The 12,619-nt window shown below is 46.4% G+C and overlaps 1 protein-coding gene across 7 annotated transcripts in view; it reads left to right on the top strand.

Moving 5' to 3' along the window:
- DCAF6 (DDB1 and CUL4 associated factor 6) overlaps window positions 1–4,979 on the top strand; it is a 156,182-nt gene extending 151,203 nt beyond the window's left edge. For all 7 annotated transcript variants that reach the window (XM_075909075.1, XM_075909054.1, XM_075909049.1 and 4 more), the window contains 2 exons: window positions 3,592–3,697; window positions 4,536–4,979. In XM_075909075.1, the coding sequence (XP_075765190.1) occupies window positions 3,592–3,697; window positions 4,536–4,600 (171 nt within the window). In that variant the 3' untranslated portion in view covers window positions 4,601–4,979. The remainder of the gene's footprint in view (window positions 1–3,591; window positions 3,698–4,535) is intronic.
- Window positions 4,980–12,619: the final 7,640 nt, after the last annotated feature.

Here is a 12,619-nt window from a genome sequence, read left to right as displayed (position 1 = left end):
CTTTTTGGTTAGGGGTAAATCTGTTTGTGATGGAAAAATAATTGTAAGCATGTTGAGTCCAACCAGAAAACATATTTTTGCCAGTTGTAGAATTTTATAAGTTTATTACGTCAAATACATTAATTAAAAAACTGATATATCTGAGGAACAGGTGGGAGCTTAAAAAGAAAGCTGAGGAGTTCAGTTTTTGTTACGTAAATTTAGTTGAGGGCATCGAAGATGAGATGTCTGAAATCCAAGACACTATGGTAGGGGAAAGGTCATTGAGGACATTTGGGAAACTTCAACAGGGATATAGTAGCTGAAACCATGAAGGGAGATATCACCACCTAGCAGGAAAAGATGGCAGAATCCTGAGGGATAGTGTTGGAGCGACGAAGATGCATTTGGAGAGATGGGGGGAAAACCAGGATAGAATGAGTGAGTTGAAGCTGAAAGGGAGGGAGTGATTGATGGTCAAAGTGGTTGGTGAATATAAAATGAAAATGGATTCTTAGCCTTGGTTAGGAGTAGGTCTTTGGTATCTTTAGCAACAGTAGTTTGAGTACAATAGAGAGGAGAGAGAACAGGCTGCCAGGAAGTCAGGGTGGGGGGAGGGTGAGAGAGGAGCCAGTGGAAATACTGTATTTAAAGAGGCAAAGGGGATAAAAGCAATTGGGCTATAGTGGGAGAAAGAAATGGGGTTAAGACCTGACCTTTTTTAGGTTTACAATACCAGAGAGTGTATCCTAAGATCAAGAGCCAGATGAGGATGAAGAGATCGGTAGGATGAGAGAAGCTGAGAGAGAATCAAGACAGATTCAGAAAAATGTGTTGGAAATTGATAGTAAGGTGAGAAGGACAAGAAATGTTTTTTGTGGGATGAAGAGAATCAGCTTGGTTTTTAGAAACACAGGAGTCAGTTGGAGAGGAGAGCTGTTTATAGTGAATGAACTTGTAGTGCAGTAACTCCACATGCCCCTTAAGTTTTCTCCAAAGGTTTTCAGGAGTATGGGAGTAGAAGGGGGAATGTACTTTCTCTACCTTCCCACTTTCTTAGCTATTGTTGGTGCGTGCACTTTTGTTTTTTGAAGTCATTGACATCTGCAGCATCATATATTGCTTCATCTCATCAGTTCTGTCTTCACAGCTCATCTTGAAACTTATTTTTTTCATTTCCTGTGGTACTCAATCTCTGTGAGGCACTCAGCTGTCACAGTGATGGTTTTATTATAAATACTACCATACTATCTGGATAAACAAAATTACTCTTAAGACTGACTTTTCTTATAATACAGTACATCTACAGTAGGGATGTTAGATATAGTGTAATTGAATAGTCATGTAACCACACAAAATATTAGCAGTTGCACAACTATTCAGTAGTCCCCGAGGATGGGGCTGGCAGCCAGTATGTTCTGGCCCCACTCCCGGGGAGTCCCTACAGCTCCGCACTGCTGTTTGTTTTCAAAACCAGCTTTCCACACAGACCGGCTGCCTGCCACCCTGCGCTGCTGCTCCTGATTCAGAAGCAGCAGTGTGGGGCGGCAGCAGCCCCTGTCCATGGGGGGGCCCAAGCCCAGGCTTGCCATAGACAAAACCTGATCTTTGGGATGTGGAGCAGCCTCTGTCTGCTTGGACCCCCCCCCCCCCCACCCCACAGGCTGCTTCTTGGCAGCCTCCTCTGCTTCTCCCCTCCCCGTGCTATTGCTTCTGATAGAGGCAGCAGCGTGGTGGTGGAAGGTGGCACCACAGAGCAGGTGCTGGGGGGAACTGGCTTTTAAGCTGGCTCCCCCCAGCACCGGCTTCTGCCTGTCTCCCCACCACTGTAGGAGACAGCAAGGGGTGAGAAGACGGGGCCGCGAAGCTGACATGTACAGGGAGCTGGCTTGAAAGTCGGCTTCCCATGCGTATCAGCTCCAGCCTACCCCCTTCACCCTCTGCCTAGGTTTATCGGTTAATCGTGTAGTCGACCACGCATTGACATGCCTAATCAACAGCACAAATTATAATATATGTGAGGGTCTACTGTTTTGTAATTTTTAACTCGGTAGAGCATTTTTGGACACAGTGTACAGACGGTCCCCGAGTTACGCGGATACGACTTATGTCGGATCCGCACTTACGAACGGGGCTTTCTCGACCTGGAGCTCGCAGGCAGCGGGACCGCCCAGAGCGCAGCAGTCCCGCCACCGCGACCTCCGGAACGAGAAAAGCTGCTCCGGGTGCCCCTGGTCTGCTGGGGACCGTCTCCAGCAGACCAGAGACACCGGGAGCAAAGCCGGGGAGGCGGAGGGGTCCCGCGCCTCTGAGGCTTTGCCAGAGCAAAGCCGGGGAGGCGCGGCACCCCGCCGCTGCTGCGGCTTTGCTCCCCGTGTCCCTGGTCTGCTGGGGGAGGGGGGTGCAGCTAGTGCGCCCCCACCCCCCCCAGCAGACCAGGCTTTTGTTGTGGACTCTGGGGTAGAGCAGCTGGGGTGCTGCCGGGTTGGTCCTGCAGGGACCTACCTGGCAGCCCAGCTGTTCTGTCCCAGGCTCGAGATTCAGCCACTGTTGAAACTGATCAGTGGCTGATTCCAGGAACCTGGGGGCAGAGCAGTTCTGCCTCCAGCTTCCTGAAGTCAGCCCCTGGTCAGTTTCAGCAGCAGCGGCTGAATCTGGAGCCAGTTCCGACTTACATACAAATTCAACTTAAGAACAAACCTATAGTCCCTATCTTGTACGTAACCCGGGAACTGCCTGTATTAGAAATTATATACAGTAAAACTCCAATTGTCCGGCATCCAGTGGTCTGGCACTCCCAATAGTCCGGCACCAACTGGAACCCGGAAGTGCTCTGGCCAGCTGGACAGTTGGAGCTGCTCTGAGCCCCATGAGCACTCGCAGCTGGGAAAGGGAAGGGGAGAAGGGGATTATACCCCTGTGACTGGTCTGCCGGGACCCGCACTGCATCCGGTTGAGGGGTGGGCGGGGAACGGGACGGCGAGAGGCGAACCCTCTGCTGTTTTGCAGGAAGGTGGGGGAAGTCCTGCGCAGCCACCGGTGACAGGCCAGCTGGGGAAACCCAGCCACCAGCCTGCAAATGGCAGCAGAGGAGAGTGGGCGAGAGCTAAGTCCCCGAATTTGCCCTGTTCCGGCTACACTCAGCCCCATGCCGCCGCCGAGAGTTTCTGGGAAGGGAGCAGGCTTCCCACCCCCCAGACTGCAGTAGTTATCGCTGAGCAGGGGGGTGAGGGTAGGCGCTGCGGGACCAATCCAGTAGTACCCCAGCAGCTCTGTTCCGCCGCTTCCCCAAGTCTGTCACTGCTGAAACTGACGAGCGGCGAACTTGAGGAAGCGGTGGAGCAGAGCCTTCCTGCAAAACGGTGGAGGGTTTGCCCCTCGCTGCGCCATTCCCTGCCCACCCCCTGGACGCAGTGCCAGTCCCAGCAGACCCGAAATAGCTTCCCGCCGGAGTACCTCCTGATACTCCGGCATATCCGATAATCCAGCACCACCTAGGACCCAAAGGTGCCGGATTATTGGAAGTCGACTGTATTAAATACAAATGATTTTGCATCAGGGTTAATCTGTAGTTAGTGATGCTTTGATCAGTAATTTTTTTTGTCCCTACAGGTTATAACTCGTAATGAATTAATGCTGGAAGAGACCAGAAACACAATTACTGTTCCTGCTTCTTTCATGTTACGAATGCTGGCATCGCTGAATCACATAAGAGCAGGTAGGAGAATTTCACAGTAGCTTCTGTGCAAGCTATTTAAGCTATTCATAATAATGGTGTAGCATTGTCACTTAAACTGAATTTTTGTAGTGAGATTTACATACCATCCTCAAATGCTGCTTGTTTCTCTTCTTTTTAAGAGTGTCTATATGTGTTTTAGATGCTAATTATTTATTCGTCCATTTTTAATTTGCTCCTTGGTGTATTTTGTTCCAAGGAAAGAACTGCTACATGCTTTAGCAATGATATTGCTGGCACAAATACTGTTTTACTGTAGAAGTGATTGACTAGGAACACTGAATAAGTGGCATATACTGAGCCAGTCAAGCCCCCTCACTCATGCTTCTCCATTTAATTTTACTCTTTCTCTAAACTATTACTCAGATATCTTTTCTGATGCATACAGTGGCTGAGAGCATTTTCCCTAGTTTTCTGACTAATGAATGTTTCTGGTTACAACTGCTTTTTAAAATACACTTTCAGTTCCAGTTCTCTTAAACAGGTTGCTCACTTCATTGATTTCCCATCTGTTTTTTAAATCTGTGGCAAAACCCATCTCTTCTGGGCTGACCATGAGTGAAATGCTGCCTAGTTCATCACAATGGTGTTCACAGTTGCTAGTCCTTTGCTTTTTCTGTTCCTGTTCTCTTGTGTTGTTGCAACTTTTCCATTTAGTATGTGCTGTCAATCTACCTTATGCACTTCTGATGGTTCCAACAGCATGATACCTAGGCAGTGTGCTTTGCGTAATAGCCAGTTATGGCACTATATCCTAAAAGTTAGCTGAAAAGTTACTTTTAAAGTTGTGTCCTTATTAAATCATCATTGTGTCTTGCAGACCGATTGGAGGGTGACAGATCAGAAGGGTCTGGTCAGGAGAATGAAAATGAAGATGAAGAGTAACTGGCTCTTCTATGCGAGCACCTAGACATTACGGAATTTATATAAGACATTAATTATATTTTTCCTTACAGAGCTTTAGTGCAATTTTAAGGTTTTGCTTTTGGATAACCTAACATTTTGTTTCTGAATGACTGTGTGCATGACTTTGGGAGTGTGTGCAAGTAAAAATAAGCAGAAATGTTTTTAAAACGTTTTGCCATGTCTGAGGGGTGCTAGAAGATGCAAAGTGCAATATTTTCCTTAACCTGCAAACATGGGAGCTTGGATCAATGTTTAAAAAGAACTTTCATTAGAGCAAAAACATTGGTTCAAATAAATTTCTATACCTGCTATTTGCATGTTTGTTGCTTTCTAATTAAAAGATTTGGTTGTTTTAAAATTGTCTCATGTTCTTTTTGTATAGTAATTGATTTTTCTACAGTATTGTTCACATTCTAGTCTATTGTCCTTTCTCTATGAATATGATCCTGGACACTTCCTATTGAAGTTTGAGAGTTGAGGGTGGTTGGCATTTAAGAAGGGATTGCATGTTCTGCTCTTAAAAGCTAGTTAAAATGAGAAAACTGCAATTAGTTACCTCAGTTTATATGTGCTTATAAATTTTAAAAATAGGTGCATATTTTAAGTAGAGTAAATGAATCCTGCAGTATTTCTGAAGATAAAACTCCCATAGAGCTGAATGGTGGACTTGTGGCTATAGCATTAGACAGGATTCGGATGGTCTGGGATTTAGAAGTTGACTCTGCTACAGACTTACTGTGTGATCTTGGTAAGTCATTTAAAGGGAAACATTTTGAAAAACTGAGCCTAGCACAACAGCTATTTTAGTGCTCATGGGGTTTAGTGGGTTTTGGGCATTCAGAGGGTTAACTTTTAAATATTTGGAGTAGTTTCTGAAACTGCTGCTCTTCGGGTGGCCATCTACTACATTGTATCTCTACCCAACTCCTTGGAATGCGCAAGCCACTGTGTACCCAGAGCAACCAGATTATGCAGGAATTCTATGTCAGGGCAGATTTCCTATCTGTAATGTGAACAATAGGTAGCCCACCTGGCTCTGAGTAGACCAAAGGGGAGATTTATAGTCTGAAGAAACAAATCTATCCCAGGAACAAGTGCACATTATGCAGAGATGCTTAATTTTTCATGGCTGTGATGGCTAAACACACTCACAACAATGCCACACACATTTGGTTCTGTCACCCAACATTTATGCCATTTACAATGTGAGCTGTGACAGCCCTAAGCCAGCAGCAGCCTGCCACACTTCAGTGGAAGCCCGATATACAGGACACTGGATAAGTGTTTTTCTCATTCCAGAGTGAACTACTCTAGCCTGCTGCAATAAAATGAAGGCAGAAAAACACCTGGGCTCATGAACTAGATTGCTCCCTCCCCCAAGTCACTCAATACTTGCAGCCAGTTAAGACCTCTGGTGCCCCTTTAAAAGTGCTCCCTCAGGCAAGCAGGGGGGGAAACAAAGGGTGACGGAAAGGAAGGAGAAAGGGAGGAACAAGAGGAAATCTGTGTGAGTTGAGAGCTGGTTAATAGGTACCAGAAGGAGATACTTTGGAGAGGTTGCTTGGGGAAGTGGCCCAGGGAAAAAGCTGCCAAGTCAGAAGGAAAATAATTTTGACTGCTGCTGCTATTTCAGGGTCCTCTGGGTCAGAACCTGGAATAGTGGAGGAACCTAGGTTCCCCCCAAACCTGCCCCCCTGCCAACACGGAGCCTGTCCCAAGAAGGGAGACCAAGACTATCAAGGAGTTTTCACCCCAAAACCCTGGACTAGCCTGTGATGAGTATGGCTCACTAAGCTGTGGACCCTGCTTCCTGTAAAGAGAAAGGGGTTATGTTTAGGACCACAGTGAGTCTCTGAGGCTAATATTATCCACTAGTAGCATGAGACCCACAGGGTACGGCCAGAACTTTGCCACAGAGTCCACAGTCTTTTTCGTTCTTGTCAGAGAGGATTCTTGAGAACTTAGCAGCTCAACTTTGCGTGGGGGTTATTTCTGTAATTAGATGTCAGTTTAGAACACTCTTATTTTCTTTGTATTTTCCCTTTTCATCTGTCCCTGTGCCAGAAGCTACTGTTATCACCATTTTCTGTTAGTGTCTGAAAATAGCCTACTTTTATACTGTTTGCCACTAGGATGTACATGCCTCATTAGCTTATGTAAATTCTGTCTACATTTGCTAGTATAGTTCTACTGGGTATTTCTGTCCAGCCTAGTTGACTATCTGATAAGCATTTGCTTATTGGATAGTGAACAAGCTTGTCAACTAGTTTCTCTCCCCGCTTTGCGGTCTCTATCAGAAAGAGGCAGGGAGGGGGTATTTCAAAGCTGCAGTGCTGTGTGGAATGTGGGGCTAGACCCCGGGCTCCACACAGTGCTGCTGCTTTGAAATGCTGCCACAGGAGCCCAGCGTCAGGTTCCTCCCAGCATTTCAAAGTGGCAGCACCTGGGCTCCAGGCAGTACTGCAGCTTTGAAATGCTGCCAGGAGCCTGACTCCGGTGTCCCATGGCAGCATTTCAAAGCGCCAGTGCCGCTCGGAGCCTTGGTTCAGCGGGGAGTCCCCAGCTGATCCCAGACTCATATGGCGCTTTCACCTTTAAAGTTTAGCAACAGCACTCAAGTACTGATTCTACATTTCAGAGGCGGAGATGCCCAATCAACTAGTTGAAGAGTCAATGCAAAATGCATCAACTATTCGATAAGTCAATTATCCACAATTTAGCATCCCTAGTCCAGCCCTGAGCAACCAGGAAATTTGAATTAATATTTTTAAAAAAATCTTTCCCATTGCTGAGCACTCAAATCCTTCCATGTCATCTTCCCCCTTCCTACTCTCACCTTCTCTTTACATTTATCAGAGTATTACTTGGTCAGCACTTTGATAAGCAACTCCTAATCACAGAGAGGTAAGTCACACAGCAGCTATTAAATAATTATTGTGAAAATGCTGATTATTTTAAGTCCCTGCCATTAATTTTTCCTAGTTTTGCTCTTCTGCAGTTAGGCTCATAGCAAGTGAGCAAAATGTATACATTTCTTGTATTTTGACAAGATATGTGCTCTTGTTTGTCATCATAACCTATTATTCTTTGACTAACATGAAAGACACGTTATTCTAGAAGACAGCAAGACTTGGACTCCTCTATGTATTAAGCCACTGTGCTGTCTAGTCCTCATAGCTACACAAACAAACCAACTGGTGTCCCACATGGATACATGCTACTCAGTGCCCATTGGTCATGTCAGAGTCATTTCCGCCATAGGTGTCATTTAAGAAAAATTTGGGGCAGAGGGCAAAGTTGAGTCAGCATGCAGAACACAGTGTGATTAAATTATATCCTGCAAAATTGGGATGGGGGCACAAAGTGGAAGGAATAATGACACAAATAGAATAGTAGTGGGCAACCTGCGGCTGCATGCATTCCATCAGGGTTTTGTGTGGCCCATTAGATATTTTGTTGACTGTTGGCCATGTGTTGCTCTGGTTTCCATCCACATAGGAAAAAGTTTCACTATCAGTAATACTAAAATGATACATAAGTAAAGCAAAAGTATGTGAAGTGAGGTGCGTGCCGAGTATATACAACACAATGTGAGAGCTGTGCGCTTCCTCTGCATCCAATCAAAGCACTGCTATTTAATTGGCACCAACGCTCCCCCTCGTAAATTCTAGGTACACAAAAGCAGTTAGCAAAACTATCCTATTTGGGAGACTCTCTTGGTTATGATAATCTTGCAGCCCATGGAGACGGAAGGCCACTCGTGGTCCACTCACTAGCCTAGATTGCCAGTTGCTGGTCTATACCTATGAATATTTGGGGTAGTATCAGAGGTGGGGGAAGCAGGAGCCAGCTTAAAAGCTGGTTCCCCCAGCACCGTCTCAGCAGTGTGTGGGGTGGGGAAGGGGAATAGAGGAGGCAGAGCTGCAGTTGTCCTGAAGCCAGAATATACCGGGACAGCTCAGTCCTGGCTTGCGACGGCTCTGGGAGCCACCTATGCTGTGCTCTGCATTTTAAATGTAGTAAGAGCCACCTGGCTCTTACAACATATTTAAAATGCAGATCTGCAGTGGTCCTGGAGCTGGTGAGAGCTGGGACTGCTCAGTCCCCCCTTGTGACGGCTCCAGGAGCTACCCCCACTGCAGCTCTGCAAAGCGCCTCCCCTTATCGACTAATGGTGTAGTCAATACAAATTGCACATATTGTATCGACTACACGATTAGCCAAATACCCACTCCTCAATATCCTTAGGTGGGAAAGCCACTATTCCATATATTGCATAGCAAATGACATCTCTGCTATTCTCCATTTACTTTGGAAGTTTTTCTACCAGTTTGGGTGCTGGTAAGCTATTTCTGCTCTGCTATTAGGCAACAGGTATCCATTGGGTAACAAGTATCCATCACATGCAGGGATCATTGAAGTATCTGAATTACCTTTAGATGTGAAATCTGAAGCTTCAGATTAGAACACCAGCTGATGGTGGGGATGTGTCTTTGACCATTCCAAGGCTCATCTCCTTGGGTGTTGTCATAAGGGACAACTCCCCTGATTTCCATATGCAAGGGTGGGGAGGGGGGTATGTGTGATGCTGTCTTCTTCCCTCTCCCAGTGTTTGGCTGGCTGTGGAGGGAAGGAAAGAGAAAGCAAAGTTGGGGGGGGAATATATTTTGTTCTCAGCGTGCACTCTTCCTTTTTCTTGCCACCCTCACACTGCTGTTTAGTTAGGCTCAATCTACAGCTGTGACTAGTCCCCCTGCCAGGATGGGTTACCCTGTCCCTTTGCTGGACAGGAAGTCGCAGCTGTGACTCCTTTCGTGCATGGGCCCCTTCCTGTTCTGTGGAAGCAAAAGGATGAGCAATTCCTGACTCAAGCATAGAGGAGCAGCCATTCCCTCTTTTTCTCCCATTGGCTCTTTAGAGGCAGTCTTCAGGGAGTGGTCATGGATGACAAGAGACCAGAGAGTTTGAGGACAGGCGTTACTGAGAGTAGAAGAATTTGAGGGTGCCAGGGGCGGGAGAAGAGGAGTGAGAATTTTGCGAGTGGAGGGATTTTGAAGGGAGGAAGGGCAAGTACTGCGGGAATGTGTGCAATAGAAGGAAGTGAAGAGAAGAGAGGGAGGGAAGTGCCTTGGGAGAGAGGGAAGAAAAGCTGAAGAATTTGAGGCAAGGGAAAAGGGAAGGCAGAAAGGAGAGGTGGCAGTGGAGTGGACTGGGGGATGGATCTTTAGAGACAGAATGGGGGATTTAGAGGCAACAGCATCAGGTGATTTGGGGGAGGGGAAAAGTGGGGGGGGGGCTTGGTAAAGAACACTAGAATTGGGGAGGATGGTCTTGAGAGAGATGTAGGAGGACAGAGAGGCTAGGGTTTTGTGGAATGCAGAGTTATATGGAGAGAGTAATGAAATCTGAAGGGGAAAGAGGAGAGGTTAGGGCACTGAGGGGGAGGCTGGAAACTTGGCATGCTTTCTGAAAGCTGTTGCAGCACATTATGGGAGCTGATCCAAGATGATGGCATATGAGGAGAGATAAGAGGGAGAGGGAAGTGATAGCATTTGGTGGACGGGGGGAGTAAGTGATGACTGAGTTGGAAGCACTGGGGGAGGAGGGGACAGGCATCATGGTGGGGAGATCTGGCACCAGCAGGCCTCCCTTGCCCCAGCAGCCAGGGAAGTCTATCCTGGTAGCGGCTGTGGAGCTCCAGCCATGGCTCTGCCCCTGTTGAACAGCTCTGGCCAGGACACTCTGTCCTGGGTAGTACCTAGGCCAGCAGCACTAGAGCAAGGGTGGGCAATAATTTTTTGCCAGGGTCCACTTCAGAAATGTTTAAAGTGGCCCTAGGCTGCACCAGAAGGGGTGGGACATCGAGTGGAAGGGGCAGGGCCAGGATACTTTCCTGTTTCCCCACCCACAGACCATGATTGGTCTGGGGGTGTGGAAGCACACATACCCTTGGTGGTGGTAGGAGACTTTGTTTGCTCCCCCTTCTGCCCCCAGGCCAATCAGGGCTTGTGGGTGGGAGAGCGTGTGAAGTCTCCTCCCATCCTGCCAAGAGTGCGTGGTGCTTCTAAGCGTCGCATGCTCCTAGCAGGGCAGAGGAAACTTCATGTGCTCCCCTGCCCCCAGACCCTGATTGGCTTGGGGGGCGGAGGAACGCGCAAAACCTCCTCCCACCCTGCCAAGAGCACATGGTGCTTCTAAGCACCGTGCACTCCTCGCAGAGCGGGGGCAGGGCAGAGGAAACTTTGTGTGCTTCCCCCTGCCCCCAGACCCTAATTGACCTGGGGGCGGGTGAGCGGCAGGGCCTCTGCGGGCTGGATCAACCCACTTGGCAAGGCCCTTTCACCCACCCCTGATCTAGAGAGCCCCGGGAGGTTGGGCAGCAGCAGGGGCGGGCTGGAGTCCTAGCCCCTTTGCAGCCAAGGCCATGAGGGGGGGGGACCTTCCCTAGTCCATTAAATCCCCTCGTTCCGGACCAGCCAGGTCCCGAGGGTGCTGGACCAGCAAGGTCCAAACTATAGAAGTAAAGATATTAGAGCACTGAAGTGATGTGTTGTGACTGCTTTTTCCAGGGGCCAGCTAGAGCACACGGTGATTTTAAGCCTGTTTCTGGAAGTGAATAACTTGTGCCACTTCAAATTATAAACTAATGTTTGAGATTCATATTTGTGAGTCTTTAAAAAAAATGCTCTATGACAATCTTCCTCTTCGCTCTACATTATTTTCCTTTTCTCCCAGTTTTAAATGCTTATTTTAATAAAATCCAAGGCTTTTCTTCAAGTGGCATATTAGTGAATTTTTTTTAATCTTCCTGCTCCGTTATCTCACGGGCAATATGTTAAAAACCTTTGCATAAGACATACAACCAGTTCATTGGGTAGAAAATGTACACATAGATCTCTTTTGAAACATATATCAATATGATACTATAGCTTTCTCCTTTTAACTTGAGTATATATAGATTAATATGCCTTATCCTCAGCAGGGGAACTTTATAAATCACTATTGTGGGTCTTCAAATTCTTAGGAAAAATAGAAAAGAGGTGTTTTAAGTTGCCTTTGCTCCTGCAGCTTCACTTAGCCTTATCTATCCATAGAAATGAATATATTGTGAAAAATAATGCAGCAATGTTTCTAAATGTCATTTTTCAGAACTTCCTATTAAACAGTAGTTATTTTCTAAAGGGCTTTTTACATAATTGAAGGTTAACAAGTTTGACCTCCAGGGATTTGTTGTTATTTTTAAATGTGAAAATTAGTAAATATCTAGAAGTGGAGAAGTTTTGGGTTAATAAGCAATCAAGAGTGAGAGAAAAGAAGCATTAGTGGCTTAGAAAACAGATTCAGAAAATGAGGTTGAAAATATTTGGATGTGTGGTTACACTTAACTATTACTGTATTCCAAGAATGCAACCCAGAAGAGATTTCAGTCCTTCACCTGTGTTCCACAATATGGTGAGACACAAACCAATATGTATCAAAACATAAAACTATTTATCATATACAATGAGCAAGAAACATGCCTACACACTGAAAGTGTAAGTTGTAAATTGGGAGAGCTAATGTTCCTTGAGAAAGGTCAGTCTAGTTTAAGTTTAAGATAAACCCGGAGGGATGCAGTGATTATTAAGAAGCTTTGCGGTGGTAAGGCTGGATAAAATATACACTTCCTTTTCTCTGACCTTCATCGACCGTGTCAGTTGAAGGTTCTAGATGCTTGACCATTTCCACTGATCCTTCCAACAACATAATAGTCCGGCCCGTCTGCCGCTGCAGCTGTGCTGTCAGGCTGTTGTACACCAGAGGCAGCAATTTAAAACATGCAGCAACAGTTCAGATTTCAATGCGCTCAGCTTCATGGAAGTTATTTTATAGAGTAACAAGGAAGGTCAAAAGTGACTTATTTTCAAAATGTTGCCAACATCCCTTGTTAACATCACTCACTGAACAATGACTTCAAACCTATACAAGCAACCAACCCCTAGCAGGCAATCTCTTGTT

The sequence above is a fragment of the Pelodiscus sinensis genome, chromosome 1, assembly GCF_049634645.1.
Source record: "Pelodiscus sinensis isolate JC-2024 chromosome 1, ASM4963464v1, whole genome shotgun sequence".
Taxonomy (NCBI): Eukaryota; Metazoa; Chordata; order Testudines; family Trionychidae; genus Pelodiscus; species Pelodiscus sinensis.
Note: the sequence above shows the minus strand (reverse complement) of the source record. Positions and strands in the feature narration are given on the sequence as shown.